The sequence below is a fragment of the Trichoplax adhaerens genome, genomic scaffold, assembly GCF_000150275.1.
Source record: "Trichoplax adhaerens TRIADscaffold_4 genomic scaffold, whole genome shotgun sequence".
Lineage (NCBI taxonomy): Eukaryota > Metazoa > Placozoa > Uniplacotomia > Trichoplacea > Trichoplacidae > Trichoplax > Trichoplax adhaerens.
Window position 1 is genome coordinate 3946689 of NW_002060946.1, and position 20224 is coordinate 3966912.

Here is a 20224-nt window from a genome sequence, read left to right on the forward strand (position 1 = left end):
AGAATATCGGAGAACGCATAATAATTAAAATGTGGAATAGTTTATCAAATAGGATAAATTCTCTAGTACCTTTACCATGATATGAAATCAAATTCTCATTATATATGGTAAAAATATTAAATTAAGAGAAGATGAATTGAAAAATGAATAATATAATAATATTGACTAGTTGGGATTGAAAATGTTTCGCAAAGTAGCGATCTGGCTAAAAATGCAATTATTCTAATCAAAAGTTCACACGTACGACTTCTATTTGTATTCCTTCATCTACTACAGAATAAATGGATGGAAGAGTTTGTAATTATGGCTATTAAAATATAGAATAGGGATGTGAAATAATTCTTAGCGAATTAAATGTGTGAAAAAGTGTATAGAATGAATTTCCACTATTATACAGTACCATAGTATAGAATTTCCATCTTGCAAACAGATGATAAAAGTATTAAAGTATGGCTAAAATAAAATTAGAAAACGACTAATATTAATGCCTAATCTGCATTCAAAGAATTTCTGAGGGTAGCACTCTTGCAGAAAATTGCAATAGCGTATTTTAATCAAAGTTTACGCTCACTCTATTGTATTCCGTCATTGACTGTAGAATAGAAAATCTATAATTACAGTAATTAATTAATCCAGATGAAACATCGATAGAGGTAATAGGGTTATCAACTCTTTATACACAAGCAGCAAATACCATGTAGCAACTGACTAGTATAAAGTCTAAAATTCAGGCAATCGTCATATTAAGTGCTTAGAATTTTTATTATACAAGTAGTATTTAGAAATAGAAAAAAATTGTATTGCATATTTTTATAGGTTATTGCCATTTAACGCAATACAACCACTTTTGTAAGAAATGATTTTTGTATCAGTAGGATCGATACACGCATAATGTATGAGTAAACTCTCAAGTAATAAGATACAATACGTCATGCATACAATATGCATCTATGGTATTACCAGGTCAATGTATATGACTAATGCGTGTTAAAAATCTGATATTTGCTCTACGAAATCATTCATTATACACAGATTAAACTAACATGACGCAATACAATAAATATAATCAAGTTTCTCTACTCTTCTATTACGGTAATAGTATCTTGCTTGTAACGTTAATAAGATCTATGATACTATTTTCAGTCAATGTAGATAAAATTAATTTCAATACTGACAAATAAAAAACAGGTATGTGTAGAAAGAGGTCATAGAATGCACGAATTTATAATATTTTATGGATATACCTCTTACATATAAAGTATGAGCGGTGTTGTAACACATCATAACTTGACACAAATTATTGTACTTATTCTACTTTTTGCTTATTTACCGCTAAACGAGTTAGTCGTATTATCGTCTCTGGAGATCTATATAAAAATATTAACTTTGCAAATAATTCTTCTTCCAATTCAAATTCATGTGATTCTCGCACCATATAAATTTCTTCACATAATTCATGGATTGCATTTGGGTCTGGAATTTCATCGAACATTATTCGATAAGATACCGATGAGACAAAGATACGTATGAAACGACCAACAACCAAGACTAACGAAACGTATAGACCAATAATACCATATCCCGCTAAAAAGGACAATCCAGGCGGGATGACCTTGTCGCTAAAAACAATCATCTCTAGTGAATTCGACCGCGAACTTTTAGTATTATTAATATGAAAGGGTGATTTCTGAACTATACGCCACCATTCAACCATTGACTTTAGAACATCATCATAAGTGGGTCCTTTTAATAATTCTACGCCACAATCGACATAGCTACCATTATCTAATGCTTTAACAACAGTGGAAGCACCAGTAGCTGGAACCAGAACAAATGATGGGTATAACTTCGGTATTGTGACCATCGATGTTTGATTGTCATTAAACATTAACATTTGTGAAAGACCGTCGCGTAAATTTGGATCGTATAAATTAAAGTAATTATTGCCAGTTACCATGTCAGATACTAGAGCACTATTAGGTTTACGATTAAATGACCAAGAAAACCGTAGAGTAATAGTTTGGTTTGAACTCAAATCATTAATTAACTTTTGCCTAACAGGTGGGCTTATCTCCCATATAGGTGATGAATTTTCATTTAGTAAAACGCGCACAACATTCTCTCTGTCGTATTGCGAAAGAAAAGACCTAGCGGATGGATTGTTATACTTATGAACATTAAATAAATGATTGTAATCACTTTGCGATAACATCGTGATAGATCGTTGCTCAGCGGTATAACTATAAAGTGGCTCGTAGCCGACTATTGATAATGAGAATTGACCTTCAGTCGGTAAGTCAGCAATACCACTTGTTTTAGCTAATGACATAAACAGAAGAGGAAACCATATAATTGCACCTAAGAGAAATATCAAAAAACCTCCTAAGGCCACTTTAAACAACGGACTCTTCGGATCGCCTTTCTTTTGTGGATAGCTATTTTCGTAATCTCTTCGACATTTGGTATAAAAGATGTTATAAAATATATCTTCCATTTTTAACCAATGCCATAACGTTAGTGTTGTATCAGTACAAGTCCAATCCATTAATGTTCGAAATTCAAGAAAGAACGGAATCGCGTTAACACATAGAACAAAATAATATGTATAATTATTAAATATGTCGGTTAAAAATCGCCGCAACACTCTTATCGGATAACCTTGGCATAACTGAAAGCAACTTAAGCGAAAGTAAATGCAATAGGTGATATATAATATAATTGCAGCAGCATTATATTTGAATGATCGACGAGTTAGAAATGGCAGAAAGAAAAATAACCATGTATGAAGAGCGATAACCTGGATAATGTAGACGATTAATCTTGCCAGTAGACTGCGCCTTAAATAAATGGCACGATCGCATAACATTAATAGGAATTGAGTTAACATAGCTATTAAAAATGGTAATGGAATGTTATTTTCGGCAATAAAAGTTGATAAATTATCATTTTGCGATGCATTTTCACCAAATGATGACCAACCGAAAATAATAATCAGGAAAGCTATAAAAGTGCATGCAAACATTGATGTGTAAACATCGATAGTTCCAGGTTTACTGTCATGTCGAAGTAATTGTTGTATGAACTTAATGTTTGGCCAAATCTCTTCCGATTCAGTCATCTCATCATGATCATTGTTGCTATCATCGTCGTTCCATAGACCAAATGATTTTAAAATAGCACAATGAAAAAATAATGATAATAGCAAGATTAAGTCAAATGCTACTATTCTTCCAAAATTATCCTCTTGTACTATTCCAATAATGCGTGGAGCCCAAAAAGGATCGTTATTCCCATCTGGACGATTAAATGTCCAAAATGAGAACTGGAAAGTATACTTGATTAATACAACTATTTCCGTGTAGGTGAAAGCGAAAATCCAAAAATATCGATGGGGTCGTGGAATTGATAAGAACGCCCATAAAAATGTGGATAACGGAAGAATAAGTGATAATACCGTACCATGAACAATCAAATTGAGCAAGATTAGAAAGTAACAAATATTATCAGTATTAGCGCATAAGGAATAATAAAGTGCGAAAATGAAATGATCAAATCTTGACATATTTCCTTGCCAACCATCATTGGATTCTGTTTTATACGCTAATGAAGATTGTAATCTTTGAAGTTCTTTGGATTCTAAAGGTTCATCTAAGTCCAAATCAGCGTTAGCAGTGATAACAGCAGCAGCAACGACCGTATTTTCTGCTGAATCATGAACATCATTGGTGGTTACAGCTCGTTCATTAGAGTGTACTTTTGACAGGTTAGCACGTTCCTGACGTATTTTTTTAGCTGCTGCCCTATATTCAATACCGAAAGTATCCAACCATCTAGTTAATTTATCCGTGTAAGTTATCCAGATGTTACAGTAAAGATAGTTGATAAATCTTCGGAAAGCGCCTTTTTTCTTTTCTTCCTTGGACGTAACTTTGCCATCAAGGGAGTCTAATCTTGAGGGCAGGCTATCAGTTGTGATATCTTTAAGGGTAACCTCCTGTACATTTAATTGCTTATTCAAGAATAAATTATTTTGAGGTGCCGGTAAATCAGAAATATTTTCTTGGGTCTTAAAAGCCCTCTTTGTATCTGTAGATGCAGCATTGGATGCAGATTCAATAAATTGATTATGAGAATGTTTCGTATGTTCTTGGAGTGTAGAACTTGATGATTCCCCATCAGCTATTCGATATTGCGTTGAAGCGGGTCCACCAGTTTGAGATTTCGAAACGTAAATAGAAGAATGCCTACCATATAACGGGTTGTCAGTTATGCCAGGTTCCGCTCGCTGAGATACATCATGACATTCGAAGTCTGTGTCTTGTTTTAAGTAGACTAAATCGTTAGAGGCTGCTTCGCTAGACTGTACGTCTTCATGATGTTCATTAGCTATTTGTTGTTTATTTTGGATTTTTTCCTTTGAAGAAGGATCTAAATCATCAATTTGAGATTTATCTTGGGTGCTACGGTCATCGCTAACGGTATCAGTATATTGAGTGTCAACGGTCTGTCCGACCAATTTTTCTTTCTGATATAAATCCCGGAATAAATAGTAATCACCAGCAGCAATTACTGCAAGTACAAAATAAAACGTCTAATCAGAAAATTTAATTTTTTTATTGATACTATAGGAAGAGTTGTACTCACTTTGTTCGTGTGATAAGTTTGCAAATAATTTGCTATTACGTCTAGATTTTAGTACTTCCACACTAAAATTGTGAAATAATAGTATAATGTAATAGTTTAGCACGTCTAACAAGTATAGCGTATCTTATTATTGCCTTATGTTAATTCTTAGTATCCAATTTAATGCTATAGTTACACCTGTCTTTGATTCGTTTTCTTATTTTTTCGCGACTTTCAATTTCTAGCTTAATTCGTTCTTGTCGACAATCACGTAAAAATTTAGCAACTCTAAGAGGCAATGAGCAGTATTTATTGAATAACATACCCTTTATCCAATACTATGAACGTTAAAGAAATATTAACTGGAGATTCTTAATGTTATGAATAGCTGACTATCGATTAGTTTGTCCACGTTAAAAAAGCTTACTTTTTTGATAATTGATTAGTTTCGAATAACTCCTCTGCTACATAATATATCTGGTTACTATTGAAGATGAGTTGTTGAATTAATAAAAACATTAGGCAGACGCCATCGATTCCAACACCATATTTCTTAGGCAATGTGACACAGTTCATTCGTTCTACTGGATCTTTAAATCAGAAAAAGGAATTACCAAGAATATTTTAAGATTTTGAGAGCGAATTGAATGATAAAAGGATTATAAATATAGTTTAAAATAATTGTTAATTAACCTTCTCCAACAAACGCACGTAAACATACGACGTTAAATATTCTTGAGACAATACAAGGTATTATATTTGGCCAAGCACAAACCACAACCTAAGAAGTATATTGATAAGAGATCAATAATGATATAACAGTAGTTTTAGCTTGAAAAACGTCGTAAACCTGTTAAGAAGTGTATTATTTCATGATGTACGTGTATCGACCGAACAAATAAATTTTGATAATGTTATGTATCAAGAAACTAACCTGAAATGACGTCTTAAGCAAAATAACGGTATACGTGTAGGCAATAAACAGCTTCCACCTAAATATTATCATATTCAATGTAATTCAGTTTAAAACTTAACTGAAATTATTTTTTAACTGTGATATGATCAGGATTACCTACCAGGTTTTCACCATTTTGCCATTATCGTCGAATTTTAACCTTTTTACGATCGACTGACCATGCCATAAGAAGAAGAAATCAGCAAGTAGGAACCCAAAACAGAAGATATTAATTTGACTTGTTCCAACAATAAATATTACTGCATATGTTATCCATAGAAAATATTGGAAGATGAATATCTAAATATTATACAATTGGAAAATATGAATTAGAATTTTGTAATAAACATAAACGCCGCAGTTCTCGAGGTATGATGATTTATAAGGTGATGTGCACAGAATTTAAATGATTTAAATAATGGGGAGAAAAATACGCAAGTAATTGTAGCTGAATTTTTTACAAGCTGATATGTCTTACTTGTATAGTATCTAGCCAACACCTGAATAAATACAAAACATATAGTAATGATTAGTGAGGTGTAAACAACCCATTACAGTGTAGAGATATTGCGATATAAATCAAGAAAAAATACCTATTGTTTAAAAAATTGCCAGGATTAGTCATTTTTCCATCTTCTGCATGGATTCTAACGGTTAAATGTGAATCTCGCTTTCCGGATAGATATGCTTTCATTTGACAACATGCAAACATAAGCATAAAGAAATCTCCTACATAAAAGAATCATCGATATAGGTTAATTTCTAGATTTTAATAAATTGTTCACGATAAGATGTATCTATATTTTGCATAGCTATTGTAAATAAATATTGATAAAGTGTATATCGGTATAATTTACCTATCAGCAAGAAAGGATTTAACTTATAACGTATCTGAGGTAAGTACAGCCACTGCAACAAGTTTATATTTAAGTAACCAGTCCACGGGTAAACTGAAACATAGTTTCCGCTATTAATTTAAATGTAGCGCAAGTCATCAATTAACTTTAGGTTTATTATTATGAATATGTTTACCATAACATAGGTACGTAGGCAATCCTAGGAGTAACAAATATTGAGCAATAATAGAAATAGTAAGAAAAGCAATATAAATAGGCCATAATGTTGATAACTGTTTTCGTGGTAGAAAGAGTTGCAACCCAAGAACGACAGAATATATAGCGGAATAAACATCCCCTCTTGCGCCAATGACAATGATTTCCGTGAAAATACATAACTAAACAACAGTAAGAAATCACGTCAGAGAGCGTATTAGTAAGTACTATCTGCAAGTATTCTGTCGCAGCATAACACTAGGACATATAAATCCTTGAACAATGACTAACCTCTATACCCCAAAGGCTACAGAAATTGTCAATAACGTATTTTATCCTGCTTTTTAGGGAGGTATCAATTTTGGTTTCATCGATATTTGGAAATAGAATTCCACTTGGTGGGCGTCTGGTATTTGTAAGTTCGTACATTTGCCTCTAGATATTTACAAATGAATGATTAACTTGAAATATTATAGTGAAATTTTATTGCATTATAAGTGGTAAATGTATAACTCTTTCGGTGCACACTCGACATATCTAATATTAATCAACAGTTCCTATCTGTAAATTTTATTCAGGTAGGATGCAAACCTGGCGATGGTTGATAACTTTTTCCATAGTAATCAAGCAAATTATAGCGATATAGCCCTATGATTTTCAGAATATATAATTGACTAAATGAGTACATGCAATAACAGCAAATCTTTTAAATTGATTATTTTCTAGATTAAAACTTGTTATCAAGTTAAGATGCCGAAAAATCTAAATAAATGTAAAAATAATTGGGGGTAAGGCTTACCCCAACATAACTAGATACGTTGGAGACTTTCTTTAATCCAAACCATTCGATATCATTTAGAGTACGATTTAAATAAAATGTTATAAACATTGTACCATTCCATTCTGGTATTGCCTTTAATAAATTCGTCATAATAATTATCAGAAACTTAAGAGGAGGAGATATCAAGCTATACTGTAATTTTATAGCTACTTACATATGAGCAATTGCTTCGTAAATTTTTGGTATCGATGACACTGAGCTGGAATGTCAGCTTAGAGAGTAAGCTAACCGCAATTAAAAGTGTCATAATATAGGATAAGACTTTTTGTAGCCTTTGATATGGCAATTGTAGAATGACGAATATTGCAAAGATACCATTCAATGCAGTTACCTAAATAGTATGATAACTATTAATAAAGGTAGTAAACACTCATTTTTAGCAGTAAACACTGATTACAAAAATATATTAGTTAATTAGTATGAGATCGTTACCTCTGCGACGCAAACAATAAATATAGTGAGCATAACAGCCTTTACTATGTGTGTCTCTGCAAGAAGCCATAGAAAATTGTAAAGCTGAGTAAGTTTAGATGGCATTTCATGTAGAAATCTTTCAATTCTTTCATCTAAGTTCTGATTAGTCTCTTCCTTGAGTGATTGCGTTTCATGTGGATTGCTGTCAAGGCCATTTTGATTGACTTCTATTACAGTAAATCTGGTTAAGTTGTGAGTTTATATCTTTAACCTGATATATAAGTAATACATGTCTTTGAAGAAAACATTACCTCTAAAAGGTTCTCCGACAGAAATTTCGCCTACAGTTGGTTCTTGATTTTCAATGTTATTCGTTGGGTAGCCATATTTTCTTTGTAGCTCTCCGAAATGTCTGGATCCTTTTAAGCTACTATAGATCAAAAACAGACGATGCAAGTACGAATTTTGTATTACAGCTGTAACTATGCACAAAGTAGGAGGTAAAAGATTCCCAAATAATGCCAATCTGCTCTTGTATTGCTTTAATCCAATATCAGCTAACCTGATGAATAAATGGCATATTTTTAATATCGAAATTATTGTTGTTGAAATTCATAGTGATTATCTTACCAATCGTTTGACAAGTGCGTAGCATTTCTCCATAGTTCAGGTATCACATCAAATTGAAAGGTATATAATAATACCAGTACCAGTAACGAATACATTATAAGTATAATCCAGAAAGGTTTTAAAATAAATCTAAAAACAGGCCAAGATAACTGGAAAAAGAACGTTAAAAAGCCCAATAAATTTTCGCAACAATATTTTTTAGCCTTATTGAGCAATGAATTAATTATTGTGTAGAGAATACCTTATAAGTTACGGTTAGCAACAGGAAAAAGAACATGTAAATAATTTGATAAATGGTAGGCTGTCCATGTAGAGATACAATCAGTAACGCTCCAAGGCATGCTAATATCCAGTACTGGGCTAATAGAGTTTGGATTGTTATACCGATTACACGATAGAGTTCTCTTTCAGAATTTCTGGCTCTATTCTGCTTATGCCGAAGTGTAAGCCAAAATATTGCCAAGAAAATGCTCTGCGAATAGGAATACAAATAACATAATTGTAATTTCGTATCATATTCTTCAGTGGTACAGTAATTAATATACTTTAAGTGTTCCTTTATTAAAGAACTCAATTAAAGAAAAACTGTTATAGTATTATTTCAAAGACTTGCATTACTTTCTACTGCAACTGCCTGTAAAGTTTTAAAAGTAGCTATATTTCTACTTAAGGAGTTTCTACTATTAACTTAATATCTGTATACCTGCAATCCCAGATGCAGGCACTGGTTAGAAAATCGTTGCAGACCAACTTGCTGTAAATTAAAACCGTTAACAACCTCAGGGAGTTCTTTGTGTAGATTAAGTCCATATATGTAAGTAGCAATAATCATAATTTCGCCGTAGATAACTAAGAGCGGAGCAGTAGTCATCATGACCTCATACGTTCTCGGATGTATAAAAAACAGGCAAGCAAATATCAGTAGGACGAAAGCTGGCCAGGAATGGTACGAAATACTCCAAGTCTACATCAAATTGGGTAGAACACAGTATTACATGTAATTATTATTGTATAGTATACTCGCGCATCATACTGTTACTACTGTAATTAAAGATTGATATTTATCCAATATTTTAAGAATTGATGGAAAGTATAGTAGCTCATGGATGCTATTACAGATTTATGACAAATATGACCTTAATAGGTGCTAACTTACCAACATCGCGATCAATGCTAATAAATGTATGTTCATCTCAACGTATTGTAGAAAAGCATAAAATTTTTGCTGGCTATACTGTAAGATGATATTGTGTATGTGAAGATTTTCGTCGGTCTCGACAGCTGTTGGTACTGGTTCAAGGAGGACATTATTCTCAGCTTCAGTTCGTTGGTCATTGTTAGTGGCAACAGTCTATTACCATTTTAGATCATACCGTAAAACGAAAATATATGGATTATGTAATAAGAAACTTTTATATAATATACAAACATTTTGGGAAGTAACATCTTGATTTAAGGTAGAAGTTTGATGAGCATCTACATTGACCTGAAATAGTAATTACGGTATTTATATTTAGATAGACTATTAGATCTACATGATCAAACTATCTTGATACGATTTTTAAGTTCTTATGATATAGATTACCATATTTTAAGTAACTACAAGAATCTCTTTAGAACGAATAAATAATTATATACACTTTTAAGAAAGACACGTCTTGTATGTGAGTGAGGACTATCCATAAAATAGAAATACATTTACAAAAGGCAACCATTTTGTAATCATAAAAAGATTATAACGTTTCTTATAGAAATGGACATGAATAGCTCTTAAAATTTCAATTTTAATAGATTATAACCTTTATAGTGAAGATAAACGTAAAAGTAATTGCTATATTCGTTAATAAATTAGAAAATCAGATTCGATATACCTGTAGAGGATTTTCAGTTTGCAGTTGCTAAATTAATGATTCAACGATAAGCTGTTATAAAATTTCCATTTACAGATATAGTTAAAGTGAATTTATCTTACAGTTGAAGGACTCCTTTGCTTTGTTTCGCTTCTTTTTTTCGATGTCCACCACATTAAGAAATACATATGCGTTGCAAGATTGGGAAACTTACCATAAGAATTCTGATTTAATAAATACGAGTATGTTAATTATTGGATACTATACATTTCCTTCTTGCTACTAAATTGGTATGACTTCTCTGTATCATTTACTTTTAAGTATGTGAAATACAATTTTCTTACCCACTTTAAAGAGAAACTATAATGAGTAGCAAAAGTCCAGAAAGTTAGTATAATCAATCCTGGACAAACATAGGAGTACCACGGAATTCCGTGGCGGAGAATTGGTAAAGAAGGCGATGAACAGTTAGTTTTAAAATATCCTGTTAATCCTAAGATTCTGTCAATTAATAAAAATAATTGTTCAGAAGAGAATAAAATTGACGGATGTCATTAATATATCTGACCACTTTTATGCATTACTCATACATTATACCGTCAATTCAACTGTTTGTATATCTATTCTAGTCTAAACTAGAAATGTGGTCGATATAATATGAAATGATTGCATGTTACATGATATATTAATATATGATATACCTAGCTATGAATGATTTTGGTTCTACAGCATCTTGGAAAAATTGCATTTGATACAAATATAGCACTATTAGATGTAGTACACAGTAGACCATTAAAATTTTGCGTAACTTGCTAAATAATGTAGATCGATTCCTTGTTGTGTGAGAACGTGCTAATAATTGTTCTCGTGAGTTTGGCTTAGCTTTCGAAAAAGACCAGATCGTAGCAATCACTAATAAAGTAATAAAGTACACAGCAGATAATACCGATGGTTGTACAATCCCTGTTAGCCACAGCAAGACTATACTAAAGAATGAGCTAAGGCAAGAAAGAGTTAAATAACAATTAATGATATGACAATTATACTGTAGGATACCAGAAAGCCTTCAGCATTATATAAATTACTTGATATTCTTCAATGAGTGTCCATATTTAGAATAGGTTAGTGTTGCCAATGAGTCTAATTTGTCATATACATGGCGTCTATCATCATCAGAACCATGCATAATTTGGTCTACTTGTTTATTTGCTAATTTTCGGCAATATAAGAATGTTACTACAGAGATGATAAAGATAATGGCATCTGGAGCAAGTAAACGTATATCGTTCCACACATTATGTCCTAGCCTGTTGCATAATGTAAAATAGAGATGGTAAAAAGGCAATAATTTGCACATTTCGATTGCAATATTTTCTGTAAGTAATTTTATGGAGAGCGCTGTAGTCATTGTAACGTATATATATACATGATAGTATCGTGAGAGTTTCAATGTTATCAATACTATCGAGTCGGTTAAGCGCTAGATATAAATTCTATCTACTATTCAATTTAACACTATATCGATTTAAATAAGTCATAACAGTTATCATACTGAAAAGAATAATACTCGTCGATAATTAAGTAGCGCATAACGATGATTTTCCTACTTATTGAAGCCTATTTGTCTAGCTAGCCTCTCCTGCCAAAAACCTATAAAGCAATATATTATACATTATAATCTTAATAAGTATAGGTATATAAGATAAAGTCATTATATTATTGAAGATGTTGTCGACTAATATGTTGCGTATGTATACCCGTATATTACTGACTTACAATCGATGATGATGCTTCCATAGGGAGGATTGGCAGCAAGTACTATTTGAAAGATGATATGAGCAACGCAAAGACCAAGGGATAATGCACAAATAGATAGAAGATATTTTCGAATAGGACCCTCTAAATTGAAGTTAAAAGAAGTAGTCAATGAGTGAATAGTTTTTGTCCAGACTGGTAGTCATTGGGACCAAATAGTTTATACTAATCTTAATATATTTTGATGACATCAAAGCTCAACAAGCTACTGCATTTAGAAATTTTTTGGTGCTAAGTTAGTTCAAAATCTACCAGAAAAATAATAAGCTAAGTTTTGCATGTTCCTATTTGAAAAATGTAAAGTATTTGGGTAGGTGAGAATGATTGATACCGTGTAAGATTAGATCAGTTGTCAACAATGTACAAACCTTGCATTATATGTAATAATAGTATCTTACATCCTTGTATGAGTTGCATAAAAAATTTTAAACATGCTTACAGCGTACTTTATGCTAGATAGATGATCTTGCTATAGAGTCATCAACAAGTACTATTGTAATATTGATTTCTTAGATGTATTAATAAGACACGGTTTACTTACTAAAAAAGCTTTGATGGGAAGGATTGGGTAAGAATGGCATTACCAGGAAAAATCCGAAATATAAAGCGGAGAATCCATTGATTCGTAAAATAGAGGCTAGATATAAAGATTGATAGACAATTTGTTAATTATCATGATTTTACCAGGTTAGCAATATTCAAGCAATGTTGAAAATCGTTCGTTTACGTTGGGCATGATGATTGAACTCACTTTGCACATTACTATGATACGATAATTGACATAGGCGAATGTTTTCGATATTCAGCGGATGCTGAAAGTGGCAGGTTTACTACTGAATAAAGTATGCTTTTGATTTATATAATAATTTGTACAATAGAGGCTTGTCATCATCAAGAATGATGAAAATTTGTTGGACATGATGATTGAACTCGCTATTATGCTACGACAATTTACATAGGAAAATATTTTCAACATGCAACAAATGAGGATGAAAGTAGCAGGTTTGCTACTGGATAGAATAAGTATGGAAATCAGTAAAATCGTGGCATAGACTGTCATGTTATCACATATTATGAGCTTTGAATTATCCTATGTGTGTGTATAATGGAGGCCTGTTATACAAAAATGATAGGAACTTTGTTCGACATAATGGCTTCATTTACTTTGTATTTTATATCCTACGCTACAGTAACTTAGGTAGGCAACCATTTTCATTACTGGATGAAATAAATAAAAGTATTAGCTACAACATGGATATCAATAAACTTCTAGCTTAAACAGTTATCTATCGTAGCCATTAGATCAGAACAGAGAATACATTTGACTCTGAATGTAGAAGCATGGATTGTGTGATCAAGCAGATATGGAAATTGTACACGATAGAAGCATCACCACAACTGCAATTGAAGATTGCCCAAGTTATACTATTCATATCCTCTATATCATTTTATTCAGTGCGATATCGCTGAGAAGTCTCGATAACAATCATGCCAATCCTAAGCTTTTCCACTGTCAAAGTGGAAAGTAGTATTGGTTTTCCTGTTGTGAATAGCAGTCATACAAGTGGTGTGTTGTTGAGAAATAAAGCATCTTAGCAATTCTACACTAAACTTCTCCTAAATATAAACTATTAAGAACTGTTGCTGTCTTTTAGTATTCTCCGGTAATCAACAACAACAACACCGAATAAGGATTAGAATCATATTTGGAATTGGCGATTAATTAGCTTGTAGATAATGACATCATAATTAATTGAAATAATTAATCAATAATAAACAGTCGGGGAGGACTATGATACAGCTGTATGCTAGTACACTAGCGACATAAGCCTACAAAAATAATCCTTATTGCTATTGATCGCTTCTTCTTCTTACCAGCTAACAAGGAAAGAGTTAAAAACCAACGAAAGAGGAGAGTAGCAACAAATATAGAAGCCATAATTGGATGGCGAAGAGGACATTAACGACTAGGGTGGCCTTCAGGATGGCATGAAGACGATGGTCAGAGTAGAGTCAGACTAAGGCTTTCATAGCTGTAGTCTGTGTATCTGTATTATGTATAGTATGGATAAGGTGAATTAAGGTATTGTACAGTCCTATTACTCAAACATCATCTAAAAGGCATTGCTCTACACTGTAAGGATGGAAAAATAGAGCGCGACTATAGGCCATGGCAGAAATACACCATACTGAATCGATCCTAGTCGCTCGTATGGGAGTCCACACCTTGCTGTTACTATGGTAATATTAGGACAGACAGAAGAGGTGACGATATTCGATGGTGCATTTAAAAACTTTCATATGAGTCTCCATTTCTAGCCATCACTTTTTGGATTTTTATCCCGCGTTAGAGACAATTTAACCTGGATTAATATCAAAATCAAGCCAAATCTCTGGTTACCATGGCTAATTCTGTTTCTGACTTGAGTATAGTAAGGCAAATTAACACACAACATGCAGATTTAGTTCACGATGTCTCCTATAGTTACAATGGTCGTCGAATGGCTACTTGCTCTAGCGATCAAACGGTCAAGGTAAAATTGATTCTACGCTTTTTCCCTGCTCAATTTTCATCATTATAATACAACTGATTGCTCTCGCTGAAATACTATACACTTCGATCGATTCATTATCGCAAATCAATGGGTATTCGACTCTTCGTATAGATTTACCTAGATCTGATGTACATACAGAACTATCATGCAAAATTCAATTCCTCTTTTACGCGTACCTATTTCCATCACGTAGTATTCAATACTGGCCGATCATTCTTATAGCTAGCTGCAGGCATCCAATGAAAGTTTTAGAACTTTAGAAGATTTATAAATAAACTTGTGGAACATATGACAAAAAATATTGTATCATTTACGATAACCATTGCTTGCTATTTTTGCAAGCTCAGCTTGAAAGCAAGCTACTGTAATATTCCTTGAATTAAATGAAAATTAAAGGAATATCTTGCTGATTACAGTGCCATTGCTATTTCTGCAATTTCAGTTGAAAAACAGGCTGCTATAATATTCGTTACGGGATACGTAGCTATTTCTGCTGTTTCAATTTTATAAATACAAACTGATATTCACGTTCATTAACCAGATGAATATATCTTTACAATGTTGTTAGTAAATCGGTTTAGGAGTACTGTGCAGTATATTGGGTATGCATTTAGCAATAATTTCAATTGCTATTTATAATCATTCCTAGAATCTTAATTTTGAATACAAGTCAATATTCTTGTATGATAACTAGATGAGAATGATTTTAGATTATGGTATTTGGTAAATGGACTTATATGCTGTCTACGTATCTGCTATACAGGAACATCTTGAAAAGTTGTACAGTATTTCCAATTTGAGATTTTTCTATTAAAAAAACCCCGGTGATTTAGTTTCCTACGAACACGTACGTATTGACTGTATCTGGAGTAGTGCCATAATGAAGGATTAAGAAATAGTTTAGCTAACTTTATTGTAATAATCTGATACGAATATGATATCTGCATATGTATAGTTTATATCGTATCTTGCCATAAATGAGTAACTATCTATAGGGACATAATAGAAGAGTCTCTGATGAGGGCCGAAATCTTCGCATATTTTGAAAATATGACTTGCGAAGATGATCATGACGTGACAATGTCGTGATTCACAAATGCCGCCATACTGCTACAAATTTAGCTCTCACATGCCTACAATGTTGTATATTGAAATATCTCGTCAACAGTATTGGGCAGCTTCTCTGGTTTATGGCTATTTGCGATGCCATTAATGTATAATGTATCTTGTGATTTACCATTTTCGATAGCGACAACTTTTGCATAATAATTTTGTAGTTCTATCCGATATAAGTATACACTACTTATTTTTTCTTTAATGTAGTATATAGTGATGCTTAATGTTAATGAAACACTACGAAATGGGTAATTTTTTTGTTCTACTCGATTCTCATTCTGCATGAGGAGAAGATTACTGCAGTGTAGGATAGAGTGTAACTATTAATTGCTACAGTATTGTAAAAATGTATTATTTTATTGTGCAATTTTACTTTTATCAAGTAGTTTAGCTAAGTATAGCTTTAACGATAATGTTTATAATTTACGTTTCTTTAGATATGGGATCTAGGTGAAGATAACGAATGGCATATGACTGCTAGTTGGCAGGTATTGTATAATTCCGTCAATGTAAGAATTAGTTTGAGTACAGTTAAAATTGTACTAGTACAGTTATATTGCTTTGTACAGCACAGGGACATCGTTTTGTATCTCAATGGCTGCTAAAACCAGTTTTAGGCACCTTTACTTATATCTTAAACTATTCCTATAATGGGTAGCGGTCATGTTAGTAAGCTGCATTATATGGCTATAGTTTTGATACCTCTCAATCAAATATGAAATACAAGACTAATTTACGTACAGTATGTATCTTAATGCATCATTTTTAGGTGCGCTATGCTTGTTTAAAATTGCTAAAAGTCCGTTTGCATTTGGTATCATTTTCTTATTAGTACGTATGCTGTCTTTAAGGTCTGTGTAGTATTTCTAATGACTCTTAAGCTTATTAGTATACCTATGTTGCTACAGTCTTCTAATTAGATACTACTATGACAACAATTATCAATGCCATAAATAACTATTAAGGTTTAACCTTTCACTTAAAGGTAAATAAAAATGATATTGATATAGCATAATTCACATCACAATTCTATCTCTTTTACATATATCGAATAATTTTTGAGATATTACATCTACCGTGTTGTGGTGTACCAGATGTTTATAACTTAAGAATTATGCCAATTCTATAGATTTAATATGCTACATTGCAGCTTAGCTGAACTTCTTAACAAAAAATAGGCTGTAATTTAAGAGCCATAAATCCTTAAGCTAAATATATAGCTTATGGTGCTCGTCGCTTATTTTATTATATTTTCTACGAGGATAGAACCATTTTACTGATTGCAGCAGCTTCTTAGTGCCACGTACATTTCATGATCTTGAAAGAACTAAATTATAAATTATTTACATGTTATATAGTGATAGTTATGGTCATAATGAAGGCATAATTGTTGGTATGAAAAATATATTTTCTAATCTTAAAATTTTAGGCACATCCTTCCAATATATGGAGAGTAGTTTGGGCACACCCAGAATTCGGACATGTTATTGCTACTTGTTCCTTCGATAAAAGCATCGCTATTTGGGAAGAAATAGGTCTTTTAGTATTATTGATTTATGTATCTTTATCTAATAAAGATGTGAAAAACAGCAATTTCATTTCTTGAGGAGATTGGCGCTATGCTTTACAGTAGCTTGGTAGATTCTTTCGTCGTCTTAAATAATTTTAAATTTTATAGATTACTGATAGTATACTATAGATATGACAGATGATGTTAGAAAATCACATCAGAAATTGGTGACTTATGCTAGTATTGTATGCCTAGATATCTTAAACCTTTGTAATATCTATTGTGAATAGGCTTGGCTAGAAGGGATTCAGGAGAGCAAATAAATACCTGGGTATGGGATATTTTAATATACGGAATGGAAAAATTATACAGTAAATCATGCAATGATTGCTTAAAATGAACGGTATCATATTTTTTGACAGCAAAAAAAATTATCCCTTGCTGAATGTAAAGCATCTGTCACCGATGTCAAATTTGCACCGCATTACCTTGGACTGATACTGGTAATTAAATAATTGTAGTTAATACTGTACGCTACGTTACGACGCCTACTTGCGTGAAAATATCGAATTTTTTACAATGTAATATTTCATAGGGCTTTTGCTCAGCCGATTGCTGGGTTTATATTTGCGAACTTCCGGACATATCTGAGATGAACCTTTATCGATCGGTAAAGTTAATAATTCTTGTAACAGCGGCAGATCTAGCATTTTGAATTAATTAAAAGCATAATTTTCAACTTCTTATTGTTATACTCAGATTATTCGGTAGTACTATTTTATTTTAATTATAGTATGGCATGAGATTTTTGAGACTGACATTTATCGATGATTTGTTATTTTTCCTAATTTTAGTATAGGTATGATACCAAGGTTAGCTGTAGCTGTCTCTCTTGGAATCCATCAAGGTATTTGGGGACTTTAATTGTTTCTTAACTGTTTTTCTTCGATGAAATATTACTTGTAAGTAATAAATGAAACATTTTATAACACGACTACTTTGAATTGGACAAAGAATCACACCTCCGCTTGTTGCTGTGGGCAGCGATACTGTATCAGGCGGTATTTCGAAAGTTTTCATCTATAAGTTCATCCAGGAAGAGCCAAAGTAAGAAAAGTTATCTAGTTACTATATAAGCAGGTCTTTTATATTGTTGCAGTAATTTCGACGGCGATTTATCATGGTCCAAAAGGTGATTAACTAGTTTTGTCAATAAACTTAGGGGCTTAAAAGAACTTGTTAGTCCTATTTCTGTCCCTGGTCCGGTGCGTGATGTTGCATTCGCTCCACATATGGGGAGGTATGATAAAATTTTTATATAACTATGCATTTTATTTCATGGCTAGGTGAAAATACGTTATAGTTATTGTGGTAGCTGAAGACTATTCGTAGTTTTGTCGAGTAATAATAAAATCTTTTGCTCTTTTAGATCTTTCTTTCAGTTAGCAATCGCTGCACGAAACGTGCACATATTTAGACTTTATCCGACAGAGTAAGTATTGCTCGATGTTACGAAATCATGTTAACAATACAATCCGATGAAATCATATATTGCTATTTCTGTGACCGAAGTTTGTACTGATACTGTAATGAACAAAATCCCGAACAAGTTAGTCGTAATTTTAGTTAAGAGTATCGTAACGAATCGGATTACATTTACGTCGTATAGCGTGTGCAAAAAATTATTTTGCTAGTATGTTAGTGATTATTTCGGTAGCAATTATAATTTACCACCCTACCAGTATATGATACTATAAGATTTAATTGCAAGTCATACAAAAGTATACACTTAAAATTGATATTTAAGAAGTATTTACTCTTTTAAATCAATATTTATCCAAAGGGTAATCTAAAATAATAATTAGGACGGTACATTTGTTGCTGAAGTGGTCACTACGTTAATAATAGCAAATTTTTATTGTAATATGTATGTAGTATTCATTTACTGACTATAAGCAATAAAACAACACTGGTGTGAATTAGTGATATACGCATATATGCAGACGCTTTAATTGCTGTTATTATTATTATCATCAGTGATAATTTTAACAAGAATCAGAGCGACTCATTTAATGTTGAAGAAGTAGCGACATTGGAGAAACATAAATCACAGGTTAGTCCTATACATTGCAGCAATCAAGGGCTCTGTCTTTGTTGTACACGTACCTTTAATAAAATTAGTGTATTTTTATTCTAGATTTGGCGAGTTGAGTGGAATATAACTGGAACTGTCTTGGCATCGTCTGGCGATGACGGCCAAGTTAGGCTGTGGAAAGGTATTGATGACATTTTTTATATTATTTTATTATTGCATCTTAGCTTTTTCTTAATTTAGTACACTGTGCTTATTTCGTAGCTAATTACTCGGGAAAATGGGATTCTTGTGCTACTATCAGAGATAGCGAAGTTGTCAACAAAATAATATTAAAACTCTATGAATATCAAGTAAAAATTCAAAAACTCGGTAAATTGGAGAGCTGATTTTGATATGACCGTTTTACATGAGTAAGTGCTACGTTCGGCAATACCTATGTAATTTGCACTACTGTGTTACTAAAACATAAACTTGTAGTAAGTTATCTAAAAATTAAACCTCAACACTTGATGAACCTTTTAATAAATACCAATACGTGATACAACGTTTCATAAACTTTACCATTATCGTCAATTGCGAAAAGGTTTTGAATAACAAAATGGATCGGTAGTACTTTATAGCTGAAATTTTGTATGTATAAATATATATATACATATATATATATATGTAAGTATTTGTATGCTTTCCTTCTAGATACTGCTGTTAAAAAATATCCAAGCTAACGGTTACTATATAATTTAATTGATCCTTAGAGATTCCTTTGATAAA

At 32.3% G+C, this 20224-nt stretch overlaps 2 protein-coding genes across 2 annotated transcripts; one reads left to right on the forward strand and one right to left on the reverse strand.

The window, feature by feature from the left end:
• Nucleotides 1-810: 810 nt before the first annotated feature.
• On the reverse strand, nucleotides 811-14119 carry TRIADDRAFT_55613 (uncharacterized protein; the record flags this gene model as incomplete). Its single annotated transcript, XM_002111972.1, has 29 exons — nucleotides 811-906; nucleotides 1331-4569; nucleotides 4645-4706; nucleotides 4822-4911; nucleotides 5051-5213; nucleotides 5317-5404; nucleotides 5558-5615; nucleotides 5700-5878; nucleotides 6057-6078; nucleotides 6172-6307; nucleotides 6611-6812; nucleotides 6922-7065; nucleotides 7222-7278; nucleotides 7430-7543; nucleotides 7626-7802; nucleotides 7904-7959; nucleotides 8590-8644; nucleotides 8757-8987; nucleotides 9219-9479; nucleotides 9672-9866; nucleotides 9945-10001; nucleotides 10387-10413; nucleotides 10488-10589; nucleotides 10710-10866; nucleotides 11451-11672; nucleotides 11973-12015; nucleotides 12142-12264; nucleotides 12722-12817; nucleotides 14056-14119. 29 exons carry the CDS (start codon nucleotides 14117-14119, stop codon nucleotides 811-813), a joined length of 6516 nt encoding a protein of 2171 aa, XP_002112008.1.
• A 463-nt stretch (nucleotides 14120-14582) lies between these two features.
• Nucleotides 14583-19842, forward strand: TRIADDRAFT_55614 (uncharacterized protein; the record flags this gene model as incomplete). Its single annotated transcript, XM_002111479.1, has 13 exons — nucleotides 14583-14714; nucleotides 16289-16339; nucleotides 17281-17386; nucleotides 17652-17692; nucleotides 17784-17864; nucleotides 17957-18031; nucleotides 18216-18268; nucleotides 18376-18468; nucleotides 18584-18661; nucleotides 18791-18853; nucleotides 19399-19474; nucleotides 19559-19637; nucleotides 19718-19842. The coding sequence occupies 13 exons, from the start codon at nucleotides 14583-14585 to the stop codon at nucleotides 19840-19842; spliced, it is 1053 nt and encodes a 350-aa protein (XP_002111515.1).
• Nucleotides 19843-20224: the final 382 nt, after the last annotated feature.